This window comes from Heptranchias perlo, chromosome 8 (assembly GCF_035084215.1).
Source record: "Heptranchias perlo isolate sHepPer1 chromosome 8, sHepPer1.hap1, whole genome shotgun sequence".
NCBI lineage: Eukaryota > Metazoa > Chordata > Chondrichthyes > Hexanchiformes > Hexanchidae > Heptranchias > Heptranchias perlo.
The window spans coordinates 73,885,163-73,904,407 of record NC_090332.1 but is presented as its reverse complement, the minus strand read 5'-3'; the positions used below and the strand labels follow the sequence as shown (position 1 = coordinate 73,904,407).

Here is a 19,245-nt window from a genome sequence, read left to right as displayed (position 1 = left end):
CCCCCATTTACAATATCGATTTGTAAATCTTGAAATGAACAGTTTTACTACTTTATTCAGTTTAATTTGGAGTCAACTCTACAAACACCATAGGCAAGTTTTGTGTAACTCAGCTGATTGAATGGAAATGCTGAAGCTGTCTTCGAATAGAGGGCCTTATGCCCTTTATATTAAAGTTCATTTCAAATCCAAGTAGGAGAACTCATGGACACAAGTTATCTCATCGGAGGCACTGGGGGAGTTAAATCGTCAAAAAAAAACTTCCTTTTTATGGTGAATCCTTACTTATGCATAAATTATGCATAAATTGACTATTCTAATGTGTGTGTTTTAATGTGGGATTGAGTAGGAATCTATTGCATGGCTCTCTCAGTTCCTCGCTTGGACTGGCCACTGGCAGGTGTCCGACTACACTCTTGAGTTGACATGTATTCTGATTTCTCCTCTCTCTCATAAACTGCTCCTCTCTGTCCAGTGATTTCTCCAGACAGGCTCGCTGAAAAGCAAAGCTCTCTGGGTAGGAATCCTACCGCCCGACACTCACCAGCAGCACAAGCTTTCTTGCACCTTCTCTCGTTCATGGAGCAGTCAGTATTATCTAAAGTATTTATTCCTCTAGTAGCTGTCGGCCTTGGCTCACCTATTCACTTCTGAGTCAGAAGGTCGTGGGTCCAAAATCCACTCCGGAGGCTTGAGCGCATAATCTAGGCTGACACTCCAGTGCAGTACCGAGGGAGTGCTGCACTGTCAGAGGTGCCCTCTTTTGGATGAGGCTGAATCACCATCAGCCCTCTCAGGTGGGTGTAAAAGGCCCCATGACGCTATTCAAAGAAGAGCAGGGGAGATGTCCCGGTATCCTGGCCAATATTTATCCCTCAAACAACATTGTTGAAATAGATTATCTGGTCATTATCTCATTGCTGTTTGTGGGACCTTACTGTGTGCAAATTGGCTGCCACGTTTCCTATACTTTAAAAGTACTTAAATGGCTGTAAACCGCTTTGGGATGTCCTAAGGACATGAAAGGTGCTATATGAATGCAATTTCTTTATTTCTTTCTTAATATACAAGGTTAATTATAAGTTCAGTTCAGTGAATATTGACTACAACATTTTATTTTTTTACTTCAGAAGCTGTTTTTGCCTCTCTCTTCTGTTAAGTTCTGGTGGGTATACTGCTTTGAAGAGATTACTCTGCCTTACACTCTGATCTAGCAGCCTTGTACCTTCAACTGTGCATGTTCCTCCCTCACATTGTTGCGTTCATCAAAGCCCAATCCTCCCAAAACATCTCATCAATATTCACTGGCTGCACAAAACTTGTGAACAAACGAAAAGAAAAAAACAAATAAAATTGCAAATTGGGTGATTAAAGTCAATCGTTATTGTTAGTACCAGTTCATTGTTTTTTAAAGTGTGTGTGTGTGGGGGGTAATTCTGAAATAACCAGCCAGTTCAGGACAGTCCCCACTAACCCCAGTTGAGATGGTTCCAAATTTTCCTATGATGGGACAGTCTATCACCTGACAGTCAATGTTGCTCCTTAAGTCAATTGGCCAAGAATTGTAGGATCCCAAGATAATCAGATTTTACCTCCCCCAAGAACTAAGCTGAGACAGGCAAACATACCCTAATGGATCACTTGAACGTCAGTCGAGACTGTCCAGTCTAGACTCCAATCTTGGAGCTACCAAGCTGCGTCACTGGTTCTATTTTATTTTGATTTGCATTTAGTAGAAGTTTCAGATTAGCAGTGACTTAGCAGTATTAAGAGTTGCTGCATATCTTATGGACTGGCATTGATTAGTGCAAGTTATAAACCTTTGTGACAAAACAGAATGTATTGCAGTTTCAAAAGCAAAATACTGCGGATGCTGGGAAACTGAAATAAGAACAGAAAATGCTGGAAACACTCAGCAGGTCAGGCAGCATCTGTGGAGAGAGAAACGGAGTTAACGTTTCAGGTCGATGACCTTTGTCAGAACTGGAAGAAGTTGAAGATTAAACAGTTTTTAAGCAAGTACAGAGCCAGGGAAAGGGGGTGAGGAAGGGGAGGGGAGGAAAGAACAAAAGGAAAGGTCTGTGATAAGGTGGAGGGTAGGAGTGATTAAATGACAAACGGGATGATGGTGCAAGGCGAGGAGGACGATAATGGGACAAGTAAAGAAACAAAAGATGGGTCTAGAGGAGCTGTAAATGGCAATATCAGAACCATTACCAGCACTTGCTATCTGAAAAAATGGGAGCAGTGGTTATGATCTGAAGTTACTGAAATCAATATTGAGTCCAGAAGGTTGTAAAGTACCTTTAAATGTATTGCAGTTTGATGGCAGTTCATTTTTTCCTTACTAAGGTCCTGGATTTTCTCACTATCCTGTGCCCTTGTTATGAAATGATGAAACAATCCAGAGTTATGTTAGTAACCAGATGTATTTTAAATGTGCCTTCCCTTTTCATTTTATGTAGAGTGATTACTCGAGTGAGACAGAAAGTGAGGACAACTTCCTAATGATGCCGCCCAGGGACCATCTGGGTCTCAGCGTTTTCTCCATGCTCTGCTGCTTCTGGCCTTTGGGAATCGCTGCCTTCTATCTTTCACATGAGGTAAGTCAGGGTGAAACATTACAACGACTGCTGATTGAAGAATACATCACAATTCATCATCAAATGCTAGCTGGCATTGGAGTGACTAGTGATTACTGTAGCTTTATTCCACTGTGAGGAAAATTCTACATTTATCAGGTTAATGTATTTTGTTAGATCAAAACACATGAAATTATTCCTGATTGGTTTGGTTCACTAGTTATTTAAATCTTACAGAGAAGTATTACAGTACCTGTGTTCTGTGTACATGTAGAGATGAATAAACGTCATCTCATCTAAAGAACTACTACAGTATCTGTGGCCTGTGTACATGTAGGGATTGCAATAATCTCACCTAAAGATCTATTACAGCACCTGTGTCCTGTGTACATGTAGAGATTAGCAACAGCAATAATCTCATCTAAATAATTATTACAGTTCCCTCGTCCTGTGTATATTTAGGGATTAATAACAATCATCTCCTCTAAAGGCCCATTACAGCACCCACTCCTATTCTCATGTCATAATTGTTCATACTCACACACGTTATCCCTATTGCTGCACCTACTGCTTGGCACCACAATGCTGCCGTCTTTACAGCTCCCTACAAAGAAGGTTGCAAGTGTGCCCAGATTGCTGCTGCCATCTTAATCATGGCACAGCAGCACAAGCTCACTCACGGTGACAGAAACCGAAGACCAATGACATTCAGTTCACTGCATCTGGCACACATACAGTGGCTCGATATCAGATCAATATCGTGCCCCATTACCCACAAAAGAACAAAATCTTTCTGGCTCTCCCGTCGACCTTTAATTGTCCCCGCCCCTTTAACGGAGCTGGTGCCTTTTATGGCCCAGGACTTCCTCCTGCCTTCATGGCTGTAACCAACTGTGCGGCCATGTGGCATCTTCTTTATTTTCAAACAAGAGCAAGTTCGGGGCACTGAGCTCCAGGTTGCAGTGAAACACACTTCCAGTACTCACCGCTCTAACCCCTGGATAGCGGCAGGGGAGAAGGTCTCCCTAACTCCGGATGGAAGTTGACCCAAGGTTCTTCAGATTCCCAATCATCTTCCATATGAAATCAAGACTTTGCAGCTGACGGCTTTAAATTACATTAAAGAGTTGGCAACAACTAAAGGAACTGAGCTGACCTGTGGGAGTTTAGGGGAAATTAAGTTACACACTGAGTCATTCCACAAGGGAACCATTTAAAATAAAATACACTTTTTACACACAGTAAAGTTTTAAAAAAAGATTCGAAGTAGGGCAGAATAATATGAGGCCAGAAACAAAAAACACGACAGAATCAAAATGCTGGATTTCATTATCGTTGTGATTCTTATTGAAATAACTGGAGCCAACTGCTGACACAGTCGGGTTTTTGAAAGATTCAGTCCGAATATCACCACATCAGAGAGTGTGACAGCCACTCTGAGGCCCTGTGATCTTAGGGAAAAAAGGAAAGAACTTGTATTTATATCGTGCCTTTCATGACCTCATGATTTCCCAAAGCACTTTACAGCCAATGAAGTACTTTTGAAGTGTACTCACCGTTGTAATGTAGGAAACACGGCAGCCAATTTTCGCACAGCAAGATCCCACAAACAGATAATGACCGGATAACCTGTTTTTTTTTTAGTGATGTTGGTTGAGGGATAAATATTGGCCGGGACACTGGGGAGAACTTCCCTGCTCTTCTTTGAATAATGCCACGGGATCTTTTACGTCCACCTGAGAGGGCAAATGGGACCTTATACAGCGTTCTTACACTTCCAGTACTTCATTGACTGAAATGCTTCGGGACGTCCTGAAAGGCGCTATATAAATGCAAGTTATTTTATTCTTTGTAATTATTTCATTTGCCCAAAGCAGTCAACCCAACATGCTCACCATGCCATTCCAAATACAACCTCACCTCCATTGTCAATTGTTCAATCTAAATTACTATGTAACCTGATGTGGAGATGCCGGTGATGGACTGGGGTTGACAATTGTAAACAATTTTACAACACCAAGTTATAGTCCAGCAATTTTATTTTAAATTCACAAGCTTTCGGAGATTTTCTCCTTCCTCAGGCAAATGTTTCAAGAGCTCCTTGAAGCCTACGCATTTATACATATTGAACAATACATGGTGTTTACAGACTGCCCCTGCAACTGCCCGTTGCCAAGGCAATCACCGTGTTCAGACAGAGAGGTGTCACCTGCAGAACCCCCGAATACACATTCAACAAAAAAACACGGTGATTGCCTTGGCAACGGGCAGTTGCAGGGGCAGTCTGTAAACACCATGTATTGTTCAATATGTATAAATGCGTAGGCTTCAAGGAGCTCTTGAAACATTTGCCTGAGGAAGGAGAAAATCTCCGAAAGCTTGTGAATTTAAAATAAAATTGCTGGACTATAACTTGGTGTTGTAAAATTGTTTACTATGTAACCTGTTACTATTGATTTATTATCCAACACCCCATTGGGTTCACTATCTGGGGGCTGTTGAACTGAAGTGTAACCAAATGTTATTGTCCTAAAAATGATATGCGTGCCTAGTGCTTAGCACCTGGTGCTTCCACTGGAATATTTAAAACTGTAGCACCTCTCTCCTCCATTTGGGAAAAATAAATCCTTTGATTCATTATCAATGTTCTACCAGAAATAATCTACCTCCCCTTTAAGGTACTGCAACAGGACTTTCCTACCTGGCTTAAAATTAGGAGCTCACAATGGGAGGTGTTTGCCATGCCACAAATAGGCAGACTTCAGAAGAATCAATCGGCTTTAGGCCCCTTCCTTTCCAACAGGCAGAAACCGGCAGAAACTGGCCATGACCAGCTAATGCCCGGACAACCTCACCAGTGATGTCACTACATCACTGGTTGAACCTTCATCAACACCAACAACAACTTTGCATTTACATGTCTAATATATTTTGTGGTTTTAGTTTATTCCAAAGAACACATTGTAAATATAAATAAACATCAAATGGCTCTGTGCTTTCCTCCAGTATCAATTGACTGCTTTTCTCTGGGGGACTCCAAAACTAGGAGTCATAAATATAAGACAGCCACCAATAAATCCCATGATGTGGAGATGCCGGTGATGGACTGGGGTGGACAAATGTAAGGAGTCGCACAACACCAGGTTATAGTCCAACAGTTTTATTTGAAATCACAAGCTTTCGGAGCTTTGCTCCTTCGTCAGGTCACCTGACGAAGGAGCAAAGCTCCGAAAGCTTGTGATTTCAAATAAAACTGTTGGACTATAACCCGGTATTGTGCGACTCCTTACACCAATAAATCCAATAGGGAATTCAGGAGAAACTTCTTTACGCAGAGAATGGTTAGAATGTGGAACTCGCTACCACATGGAGTGGTTGAGACGAATAGCATTGATGCATTTAAGGGGAAGCGAGATAAACACGAGGGAAAATGGAATAGAAGTTAATGCTGATAGGGTTAGATGAAGTAGGGTGGGAGGAGGCTCGTGTGGGACATAAACACCAGAATAAACCAGTTGGGGTGAATGGCCTGTTTCTGTGCTGTAAATACTATGCAATATTCGATGTAACGTAATATACAGCGCCTTTAACGTAGTAAAACATCCCAAGGTGCTTCACAGGAGCGATATCAGACAAAAACTGATAACAAGCCAAAGAAGATGTTGGGACAGGTGACCAAAAGCTTGATCAAAGAGGTAGGTTTTAAAGAGGGTAATGAGGTAGAGATCTGGAGAGGTTTAGGGAGGGAATTCCAGAGCTTAAGTCCTAGGCAGCTGAAGGTACGGCCTCCGGTGATGGGATGAAGGGAGTGGGGGATGCACAAGAGGCCAGAGTTGGTGGAACGCAGAGAACTCGGAGGGGTGTAGGGCTGGAGGGGGTTATAGAGATAGGGAGGAGTGAGGCCATGGAGGGATTTGAACACGAGGGTGAGGTGTTTGCCACATATATACCTTGCCATGCTGAGAGAGTAGTTGTTCTGTTATACTTTATACAGTTGCATACAGCTAAGTGGGAGTTGAGTGTGGAGGCCATGACTAACAGCACTGACCATGAGTGAGGTGAAAAATGTCAGAAGGTTGACCATTTCGATCCCTTTGAAATTATCCACCCTGCTGTAGATAGTGTGGCCCCTGTATCTATTCCTCTGTGTATAATTAAAGAGAAAACAATGTTTAGCTAAACTATCACTGGTTTGTAATGACAGTTTAGTAGAAAAACTCTTTAACTTTACACACAAAAAAAGAAAGACTTGCATTTATATGGTGCTTTTCACAAGCTCAGGATGTCCCAAAGCACTTTACAGCCAATAACATACTTTTGAAGTGTAGTTACTGTTGTAATGTAGGAAATGCGGCAGCCAATTTGCGCAGAGCAAGGTCCCACAAACAGCAATGTGATAATGACCAGATAATCTGCTTTAGTGACATTGGTTGAGGGATAAATATTGACCAGCACACCTGAAACAGAGGAACATTAATCACTCAGCTTTGCCGCTGCTCATAAATTAACATCAGTGCTTGGCTTCTCCCCCCCCCCCCCCCCCCCCTATTACAACCGGGTACGGTAGCATAGTGGTTATGTTACTGGGCTAGTAATCCAGTAGGCCTGGACTAAAATCCAGAGTCATGAGTTCAAATCCCGCCACGGCAGCTGGCGAATTTAAATTCAATTAATTAATTAATTAAATTTTTAAAAATCTGGAATTAAAATACTAGTATCAGTGATGATGGCCATGAAACGACCGGATTGTCGTAAAAACCCATCTGGTTCACTAATGTCCTTTAGGGAAGGAAGCCTGCCGCCCTTACCCGGTCTGGCCGACATGTGACTCCAGACCCACAGCAATGTGGTTGATTCTTAATTGCCCTCTGAAATGGCCCAGCAAGCCACTCAGTTGTAAAATCTCGCTACGAAAAGTCATAATAAGAATAAAACCGGACGGACCACCCGGCATCGGACCACTAGGCACCGGACACGACAACGGCAAAACACCAAGCCCAGTCGACCCTGCAAGGTCCTCCTTACTAACATCTGGGGACTTGTGCCAAAATTGGGAGAGCTGTCCCACAGACTAGTCAAGCAACAGCCTGACATAGCCATACTCACTGAATCATATCTTTCAGCCAACGTCCCAGACTCTTCCATCACCATCCCTGGGTATATCCTGTCCCACCGGCAGGACAGACCCACCAGAGGTGGCGGTACAGTGATATACAGTCAGGAGGGAGTGGCCCTGGGAGTCCTCAACATTGACTCTGGACCCCATGAAATCTCATGGCATCAGGTCAAACATGGGCAAGGAAACCTCCTGCTGATTACCTCCCTCAGCTGATGAATCAGTCCTCCTCCATGTTGAACATCACTTGGAGGAAGCACTGAGGGTAGCAAGGGCACAAAATGTACTCTGGGTGGGGGACTTCAATGTCCATCACCAAGAGTGCCTCGGTAGCACCACGACTGACCGAGCTGGCCGAGTCCTGAAGGAAATAGCTGCTAGACTGGGCCTGCGGCAGGTGGTGAGCGAACCAACACGAGGGAAAAACTCACTTGACCTCGTCCTCACCAATCTACCTGTCGCAAATGCATCTGTCCATGGCAGAATTGGTAGGAGTGACCACCGCACAGTCCTCGTGGAGATGAAATCCCGTCTTCGCACTGAGGATACCATCCAACGTGTTGTGTGGCACTACCACCGTGCTAAATGGGATAGATTCAGAACAGATCTAGCAGCTCAAAACTGGGCATCCATGAGGCGCTGTGGGCCATCAGCAGCAGCAGAATTGTATTCCAGCACAATCTGTAACCTCATGGCCCGGCATATTCCTCACTCTGCCATTACCAACAAGCCAGGGGATCAACCCTGGTTCAATGAGGAGTGTAGAAGAGCATGCCAGGAGCAGCACCAGGCGTACCTAAAAATGAGGTGCCAACCTGGTGAAGCTACAACTCAGGACTACATGCATGCTAAACAGCGGAAGCAACATGCTATAGACAGAGCTAAGCGATTCCACAACCAACGGATCAGATCAAAGCTCTGCAGTCCTGCCACATCCAGTCGTGAATGGTGGTGGACAATTAAACAACTAACGGGAGGAGGAGGCTCTGCAAACATCCCCATTCTCAATGATGGCGGAGTCCAGCACGTGAGTGCAAAAGACAAGGCTGAAGCGTTTGCAACCATCTTCAGCCAGAAGTGCCGAGTGGATAATCCATCTCAGCCTCCTCCCGATATCCCCACCATCACGGAAGCCAGTCTTCGGCCAATTCGATTCACTCCACGTGATATCAAGAAACGGCTGAGTGCACTGGATACAGCAAAGGCTATGGGCCCTGACAACATCCCAGCTGTGGTGCTGAAGACTTGTGCTCCAGAACTAGCTGCGCCTCTAGCCAAGCTGTTCCAGTACAGCTACAACACCGGAATCTACCCAACAATGTGTAAAATTGCCCAGGTATGTCCTGTCCACAAAAAGCAGGACAAATCCAATCCGGCCAAATACCGCCCCATCAGTCTACTCTCAATCATCAGCAAAGTGATGGAAAGTGTCGTCGACAGTGCGATCAAGCGGCACTTACTCACCAATAACCTGCTCACCGATGCTCAGTTTGGGTTCCGCCAGGACCACTCGGCTCCAGACCTCATTACAGCCTTGGTCCAAACATGGACAAAAGAGCTGAATTCCAGAGGTGAGGTGAGAGTGACTGCCCTTGACATCAAGGCAGCATTTGACCGAGTGTGGCACCAAGGAGCCCTAGTAAAATTGAAGTCAATGGGAATCAGGGGGAAAACTCTCCAGTGGCTGGAGTCATACCTGGCACAAAGGAAGATGGTAGTGGTTGTTGGAGGCCAGTCATCTCAGCCCCAGGGCATTGCTGCAGGAGTTCCTCAGGGCAGTGTCCTTGGCCCAACCATCTTCAGCTGCTTCATCAATGACCTTCCCTCCATCATAAGGTCAGAAATGGGGATGTTCGCTGATGACTGCACAGTGTTCAGTTCCATTCGCAACCCCTCAGATAATGAAGCAGTCCGAGCCTGCATGCAGCAAGACCTGGACAACATCCAGGCTTGGGCTCATAAGTGGCAAGTAACATTCGCGCCAGATAAGTGCCAGGCAATGACCATCTCCAACAAGAGAGAGTCTAACCACCTCCCCTTGACATTCAACGGCATTACCATCGCCGAATCCCCCACCATCAACATCCTGGGGGTCACCATTGACCAGAAACTTAACTGGACCAGCCATATAAATGTGGCGGGATGGGGGCAGAGGGGGAAATGCAGTGTGTAGATAATATTCAGATAGTCAGCAGAGATTCTCATTGAAGATAATTGTAAAGTTTCTGTTAGAAAGCTATTGGACTTTAGTTTGATTTTATGCAGTGTTGTGGGATCTGCATTCCAACCCGTTCTTCATTATAATACAACTCCTGAGGAAAGTAGAGAACACTATAAAATTCAGACCAATATTAAATTTGAATATAGGGACCTCAAAGGAAATAACTTTCTGCATGTACTGGGTCCCCGAGGCACCACAGCAATAATTTTGCGAATTCTCTTCATGCAGCCCTGAATGGAAATGGTTCAAATCTATAATATTAGTTGGCTTTCAATTCGCCAGAGGCCTTTGCATCCCTGAAATGAAGTAAGTTACGGAGAGGCTTCCTTCACGCAGGGCGGGGTGATGTTACGCAGTCTACCCCCATGTTGAGTCTGTGCCCGCGGGCCAAACAGAATAGATTCAATTCTTGATTCAGAGAGGGCAGCAGCGGTTTGACGAGGTGGCGGAGGTTGCAGTTTGATTTTGTACTCTTTCCGCCTCCTGCTTGCCGTCGCCCATTTTGAAGGAAACCCATTGCAGACAGAGTAGCAGCCGATTGGTGGTGGGAAGACTGTGTTTTTCTGATGTCACGCTGTTTTGCCAGTCGTCGAATGCCCAGCTCGAATTATTAGCAAGTTGCATATCAATAAAATGCATCTCCTTTCTTGTGTCAACAGTGACAACATTTCAAAAGTACTTAATTGGCTGTGAAACGCTTTGGGGTGTCCTGAGGTTGTGAAAGGTGCTATATAAATGCAAATCTTTCCTTCTTTCTATTCATTCATTTTAACAAGAATTTACACGTAAATGCTTGAAGAAAGAACATAAAGAATGGGACCCACCAAAGATAGGGAAAATGATGGTAAGGATGCCCGACACGTGGGGGTGTGGATTGATGACTTGATAGGGGCCAACTTCAGTTTAGGTCCCATTTTCCTGGGCTCCCTTCTCCCCACAAGGGTGTTAGATCCTGCTTTCCCCAACACTGCCAGAACCCAGCAACCTCCCATGCTCCAAGTCTCCTTGCCAAGCTGCTGGACCTCAGGATCTCCCTCCTCAGACTTCCTGACTATCCATTACATGGAAATTATTCAACATACTTATAGCTCCTTTTAAAGCTGAAGGCAATTCACTGGGTACAATTGTGGAATCTTGGTGTGTTGACACCACCAAATATCACAGCACCTCATGCCGAGATGTAAAACAGAAGTGACAAAAATAAAAAGTCCATCTGTTAGGTCAGCCTGCCTTTAGGGCAACAGTCCAATTGATTCCTATCTGTTTTGTGCTCACAGCAAAACTTCATTTCATTCCCTGCACTAGTAGCACAAATTGGAAATTGGAAATTTGTGCTACTCCTCCATTAGCTACGTGAACATCAGGGTACGGGCAGATGATATCACTCACCATTCCCTTCCCTAGCCTCCTTCCCTCCCACATTAGCAGTGCCTCAGTGGTAGCACACTCACCTCTGTGCCGGGTTAGTCATGGGGTCAAGTCCCACTCCAGAGACTTGAGCACAAAATTTAGGCTGACACTCCAGTACAGTACTGAGGGAATGCTGCACTGTCGGAGGTGCCGTCTTTTGGATGAGACGTTAAACCGAGGCCCTGTCTGCCCTCTCAGGTAAAAGATCCCTTGCCACTATTTTGAAGAAGGGTTTTTTTATTTGTTCATGGGATGAAGGCATCACTGGCAAGGCCAGCATTTATTGCCCATCCCTAATTGCCCTTGAGAAGGTGGTGGTGAGTCGCTTTCTTGAACCACTGCAGTCCGTGTGATGAAGGTTCTCCCACAGCGCTGTTAGGTAGGGAGTTCCAGGATTTTGACCCAGTGACGATGAAGGAACGGCGATATATTTCCAAGTCGGGATGGTGTGTGACTTGGAGGGGAACGTGCAGGTGGTGTTGTTCCCATGTGCCTGCTGCCCTTGTCCTTCTAGGTGGTAGAGGTTGCGGATTTGGGAGGTGCTGTCGAAGAAGCCTTAGCGAGTTGCTGCAGTGCATCCTGTAGGGATGGGCAATAAGTGACAGACATGCCAGCGACACCCACTTCCTGAGAATGTATGAAAAGAAGGATCCAAATGCCTTTTCCTTTTCTTGAAAACCTCTGTTCTGATCACACTTATGAGCAGGAAATGGAATACTCACTTGTCCTGCACTGCCTCTGTGTTGTTCTGTCACCTTAATGCATTGGATACGTTCCACATTAAGTAGTTTGCCATTTAATAGCCTATATTTGCATTAAGTGCCTAAAGTTTAATTCAGTCACTCTTAGTCTGAAACTGACAGAAATTTACATCCTGGAAATTGCGCTGTGTGATATTATTGTATGAATATTCGCGATCAACCCACTTATTTATACTGGTTAATGTTCTCATTAAAATAATGGACAGAGGAAAAGAAAGACTTGCATTTATATAGCGCCTTTCACGACCTCCAAACATCCTAAAGCGCTTTACAGCCAATGAAGTACTTTTGAAGTGTAGTCATTGTTGTAATGTAGGAAATGTGGCAGCCAATTTGTGCACAGCAAGGTCCCACAAACAGCGATGTGATAATGACCAGATAATCTGTTTTTAGTGATGTTGGTTGTGGGATAAATATTGGCCAGGGCACTGGGCAGAACTCACCTGTTCTTTTTTGAATAGTGCCGCAGGATCTTTTACATCCACCTGAGAGGGAAGAAGGGGCCTCAGTTTAACGTCTCATCCGCAAGACGCCGACAGTGCAGCACTCCCTCAGTACTGCACTGGTAGTGCCAGCCTAGATTATGTGCTCAAGTCTCTGGAGTGGGGCTTCAACCCCTGACCTTCTGACTCAGAGGCGAGAGTGCTACAACTGAGCCATGGCTGACACTGTTTGATGCAAAGACATTAAACATTCACAGGATAGTATCTCACAGTGCTGTTTTGCAGGTTTATATCACTCACGTTGCTGACTGGAGCAACTTACAATTCGAATTCAAAACTGTTCAATAAATAAAATACAATGTTGACCAGTTTCTTAATCAAGGAAACAAATCGAATGTCTTGGGAAAGGACCATAATCATTTAAATGTGCACTTCTTCATTATCTATTGAATTATTTTGCATGTCTGTTGCTTAGAAACCGACTTGGTTGCTAAGAGACCCTCTAAGTTCTAAACAGCAGCACGGCCATTTGTTGAAGAATTATAAAATTGAGCACTTAGTCCTCTAGAGATGATGTGGAGATGCCGGTGATGGACTGGGGTTGACAATTGTAAACAATTTTACAACACCAAGTTATAGTCCAGCAATTCAGCAATTTTATTTTAAATTCCTCTAGAGATAATATCTTGCATGTAGTCAGGATTATTAAAAAGAATAAATCCTTAGAGCAACTACCAAATTCTTCTAATTTCTCTCTGTAAATGAAGAGCTTTCTAAGACAGATGGATTAAAGCCATTAGAAATTTCCATCTTGTTTGTTGTCACCACTCAACGGGGCGGTAACGACCTTAAAATGGGGTCAGTAATCTTAACGTCCCCGTTAACATCGGTGATGCAGCCGACTCCATTTTCAAAAGGGGCCTTCCGCCGGGTGTCCAAAGTGCCCGCCTGTTTCAGGCACTAGGCCCCTTTTTAATATGGAAATCGGGGCCCTATAACGTAAATAGGGACCCTGATTGCCATTTTAGATCGGAACTAGTCGGAGGCTGCTGCACTGGAGCCCACAAAAATAATCTGGGCTGCAGCCACCCCGGGAACCTCTATCCCCTGCAATCGCGACCACCCCCTCCCCCACCACCGCCAACTTACCTTGTTGGCAGCTGCCCTGGCCCTATCTTGAGCCTCTAATCTGGTGAACTGCACCAGATTGCCTGTTATTTGCCTTGTGTGCCATTCACTCTTTCCACTGCTGTGGTAGCATTATGATACCTTGCCCTTTATTTAGGTAGTCAGCCATGGCTCAATGGGTAGCATTCTCGCCTTTCACAACCTCAGGATGTCCCAAAGCGATTCACAGCCAATGAAGCACTTTTGAAGTGTAGTCACTGTTGTGATGTAGGAAACGTGACAGCCAACTTGCACACAGCAAGATCCCACAATAACAATGTGATAATTACCAGATAACCTGTTTTTTTAGTGATGTTGGCCAGGACACCGGGGAGACCGCCCCTGCTCTTCTTCGAAATAGTGCCGTGGGATCCTTTATATCCACCCGAGAGGGCAGTAGAGACCTCAGTTTATGATTCAAAATGACAAGAAACCAATTAGTGCGCTCTACCATGTCCACTTTCCATTACACCTAACACATGGAGGACAATATCCGGCTGTGTAAACGCAAAGTGCCTTTGCCTGCTGAGGGAATGTTGGGAGGTGACAAATAATTAACATTCTGATTCCAGCCAGCAGAAACAGAAAGTGAATTGAGCAGATGATACCTGACAGAGACTAACGTGAATCAATAGAGAAATGTGCCCTTCACACTATCTCACCAACCTTGGATTATGCTGAGTCTGAGCTTGAATTCAATCTTCCTCAGCTATTTGTGTGACCCAGACAACTGCGCGTGAAATATTTCTGGAATGTGCAATGACTTTCCGTCAATTAAATGGAGCAGCTGGTGCAATGGTGCGTTGTGTAAGTGATGGAGTGGGTTGTTGCACTGGCTCATAAAAAATGATTTAGTACTTTTATTCATTAGTTACTCTCCACAAAGAAAATTGTTGAGTATTCTGCATCATTTATGGGTATATTTTGGCTTTCCTTTCCCCTGTGTAGCACTGCCATGCATTGTATTTATGGTGTTTTGTTGTAGACTGGTGCGGGTAGCAATTGGACCTCATTGTGCCTGTTTTATGGGCATAAAACAGGCGCGTCGAGGTCCAATTTCAGGGCCCGATATCCTGTGCCCCAAGGACCCCTGAAAAAGGTCCGACCCGAGATTGGCTCGGGCCATTTTCAGGCGGCCTAAAACAGGCCATAGGCCCCTTACATATTTAAGTGCAGGACTCAAGGCCAGTTTCAGGCCCATCTGCTAAATTGGTCCGCAATGAGCAGGGGGAAGGCCACGCTCCGGATTCTTCAGCAACCGCTGCCAATGAAATTATTTTTTAGAAAACATTCCTGTGGAACCAGGAAGAGCAAGAGCTCCTTCCCAGTCTCCTCCCCTCCCCGGGACTTACCTGAGAGCTTGTGCTTCTGCAGTTAGTCGAGCTGCCTGACTGGAGAAGCGAATTTTCTTCTATTTGTAATATGCACCAGGTACACTGAAATTGTCAAACGGATTCCAGCACTGAAAGGGTCAAGTACTACAGCTTCACGTTGCTGCAATGCTGCTATTTTTGAAATGTTCCTAATGCCATAACTGTGATTTATTTACATTTGAGGCAGCTGCAAAGAGCGGATATGAATAATTAAAACCTGCCACTTCTGAATGTTATCAGCTAAAAATGAAAGAAAGAAAGATTTGCATTTAAATAGCGCCTTTCATAACCTCAGGATGTCCCAAAGCACTTCACAGCCAATGAATTTCTTTTGAAGTGTAGTCACTGTTGTAATGTAGGAAACGCGGCAGCCAATTTGCGCACAGCAAGGTCCCACAAACAGCAATGTGATAATGAGCAGATAATCTGATTTAGCGATGTTGGTTGAGGGATAAATATTGGCCAGGACACCAGGGGAACTCCCCTGCTCTTCGAATAGTGCCATGGGATCTTTAACGTCCACCTGAGAGGGCAGATGGGGCCCCGCTTTAACATCTCATCCGAAAGACGGCACTTCTGACAGTGCAGCACTCCCTCAGTACTGTACTAGAGTTAACAATGTCCTGACTTATATCCAAGACAAGCAATGCACTCACAGGACTAACAAGAAAACCAAATGAAATGGAATTAGGTTGACACAGTTGACGGTATCCATGTAGTGTACATTTGCTCTTTGCTGGTCCCAGTGCTGAGGAAGCATCGGTCAGTGGAGTGAACAATCACTGATGGAAATAGAATTCACAGGAGACACTTTTATTGGCTACTCATATTCCATCCAGAGATCTGTGAAGATAACACGGCAGAATTGTTTTAATATTTGTTCTCTTGCCTCTTACCCTCTCCTAAAGTCTGTGATAAGGTTCTGAAGTGCCTTCTGGGTTCTCACCCAAATAGTCCTGTGTGTTAAAGAATAAATGTAAGTATAAGATAGTCACTAATAAATCCAATAAGGAATTCAGGAAAAAATTATTTACCCAGAGAGTGGTTAGAATGTGGAACTCGCCACAATAAGGAGCAGTTGTGGCGAATAGAACAGCTGCATTTAAGGTGAAGCAAGATAAGTACATCAGAGAGAAAGGAATAGGGTGAGATGAAGTGGGAGGCTCGTGTGGAGCATAAACTCCAGCACAGACCTGTTGGTTGAATGGCCTTTATCTGTGCTGTAAAATTCTATCTAATTCTATGTAATAGGCAGTGACTGTTAGCTTGCTGTTCCCTGGAATGAGGAGATTTTTTTTTTAAAAGATGGGTGGAGAAAATTGCAAAGCAAAATGAATTTTCGATTTCTATACATCAGTTCACCTCCAGATTGTCTTGTGTCTGAATCACTATGGCCTAGATTTCCCTGAGAATTTGTCATAGACCATCCCTCATCGCCTCCACACAACAGGTAATGAAGTGACAATGTAAGGCCCACATTCCGCTGTGGATTTCATTTTAAAATATCCAAGGAACATATAAATCTATAAATATAAAAAACCTTGTGTCTCGAAGTGAATACATTGGTTGTATCCCTTCAACCAATCAGATCCCAGAACTTTGATCAATCAGATCCCTGAAAGCATTGTCCCTTCAGCCAATCACATCTGCAATAACACAGTCCCTTCAACCAATTAGATCCAGAAACGAATAAGATCCCAGAACCATGAAATCAAGAACCAATCAAACCCCTGAACCATGTCTGTTATGTCATCTCTGATTGGTTCAGTGACAAAAATGATCACTACGTTCCACCAAAATCTTGTCTGTAACCTACAAGTGCCCCCCAGCTCCAGATCTTACCACTGCTCCCTACAACTGCAGCTTCTGCTCATATCACTTGTTGCAGCCCGCCCTCACATCACTACTCACCAGTTCTAGACCCTGCTTCCCAGCTACATGCTCCAGATGTTACAACCACCACATCCCCATCCTAGCCTAGCCTCACCGCTCCCCTCGCAGTTTCCCAATTACTGTCTCGTTGCTCCCTCATAACTGCCACTCCCCTCACCACTCCCCACATCACAAGACAATTACAGATAGGGAAGGCATTCAGCCCATCTTATTTCATCCATTCAGTATGACCCTACAGTCCCTCCCATGGCAGTATCCATTGGTTCTTAAATGATTCGAGGGTTTTTTTTATCTCCCCTCCTCTATCTGAAAGTCCATTCCAAGTGTTGAGCACTCTCTGTGTGAAGAAAACATTTCTGGTATCAGTTTTAAATTTGCCTTTTACTATTTCAAGCCTGTGACACCTTGTCCTACTTGCAATTTAATTCAAATCATCCAGGTTTAACTTTTCCATACAATTTACAATCTTGTATACCTCTACAAGATCACCTCTCAGACACTTGCTTTCAAGGTTGAAAAGCCCAAGTTTCTTCAGCCTTTTCTCACAACTCAGATCGAAATAGTGCCATGGGATCATTTAGGTTCGCCTGAGAGGGCAGAGGGAGCCTTGGTTTAACATCTCATCCGAAAGACTCCCTCAGCACTGCACTGGAGTGTCAGCCTAGATTATGTGCTACAACTCTCTGGAGTGGGACTTTAACCCACAACCTTCTAACTCAAAGGCGAGAGTGCTACCACTGAGTCATGGCTGACACCGTGATATGTACTCTTTATCTAACCTTGATCTCGATGCTAGATACTGGCATTGGGTACGTGAAGTGTTCCATTCCCCACCACTAACACGTCTCACCTTGAAGAGCACAACATTCACAATATAAACACTTTATAAACAGCGGTATATCTAAAAGTGTTAAGATGCAATACCAATACTGTGGGATGTGCTGATAAACAGCTTTAGTTAAAGAGGCATCATTATTGAATAGCTGATGGAAAGTTTGCCATTTCTCATTGATTAAAACCATTCATTTTTATTCATTCTTCTCTAGACCAACAAGGGTGTGGCAAAGGGAGACTACCACCAAGCAAGCTCCAGCTCCAGACGGGCCCTGTTCTTGGCTGTGCTCTCCATCACCATTGGGACTGGCATTTATGTGGGTGTTGCCGTGGCACTGATAGCCTACCTGTCCAAGAACAACCATTTGTAGGACTCCGAACTAGATGGACACACACGGAGCTCTTTGGTACGTAGGAGAACGTGACCTCTCGAGCCGCACAAGAGAAGTCTCAAAATCAGAAGGCGAGCTGGTGAGCTCCAACACGGCCGATGGAACATTTGATTAAAAAGAACCTCATCAGTATTCATTATACCGATCAATCACACCAGTGTACAGTATTGCAAGATCAGAAGACCTAGTGCTTTCTTTTCTGCGGATATTGCTCCTTTTATCATGAAGTAAATGCCCTTGGGCTCTAACTGGTAATTCAATCAGCTGAACAAGGGAGAGGCTTTGCCCCAAATGTAAGGACAAGGTAGCTTTTCAGATATGTGTTAGAGCATTGGTATAAATGTAGAAAAGAATGTAGCTGCACTAAATGTGGAAGCAGTCCTAAAAGCAAAGCTTAACGTTGCTTTGGAAACAGTTTCTGAAGATGAGGCTTTTCAAGGTATCTATTTGTTCTTTTTCTCTTCTTCACACAACAATCCATCCAGTTGAAACAGCAGGTAGCAAGCTGCCCTAAGGCCTCTTGTTAACCCAACTCTGAAACTGGTCGCTCGACTAGCCAAGGGTGACGGTCCCTCCAGTTTCAACCCCCATCTTTGTAGACAAGCACCTGGTCTCCGAGGTGCTCGCATGCTCAGTTTCAGGGTGTGTCTAGGATGGACACATTTACAAATCGTGGTACCGTTCCCCCCCCCCCCCCCCCCCCGCCGCCTGCCGTCCTGAGTCAGCTGACCTCAGCCGGCCACATCTGGCGGGAGGCTTCATTGGTTGCGGAAACCGCTTTGGTAAGGGATGGGTTTCCACTCCTGATGGCTGCCCGACGACCGTTGGCTGGAGGTGTAGGGCTTGTCAACGGCAGGGGAGGACGGCACCAGGCTTAGCAGCTCCATTAAGATCGGCAAAGCCCATGATGGAATGTGTGGCACGCTCATGCGGCATTCCCATGCGTGTCGCTTTTTTACGTAGGCGCTAACCCAGAGTACGAGCACGGTCTGTGTTTGCATGTGAACTTCGCCAATCGGACGTTCTGCGCCGTGATGCCTTTCATGATCGAAT

The 19,245-nt window shown here is 44.7% G+C and overlaps 1 protein-coding gene across 1 annotated transcript in view; it reads left to right on the top strand.

The window, feature by feature from the left end:
- LOC137324839 (synapse differentiation-inducing gene protein 1-like) overlaps positions 1-18,257 on the top strand; it is a 74,413-nt gene extending 56,156 nt beyond the window's left edge. Inside the window, 2 exon segments of the mRNA XM_067989565.1 lie at positions 2,466-2,603; positions 18,013-18,257. Coding sequence (XP_067845666.1) covers positions 2,466-2,603; positions 18,013-18,171 — 297 coding nt within the window. The 3' untranslated portion in view covers positions 18,172-18,257.
- Positions 18,258-19,245: the final 988 nt, after the last annotated feature.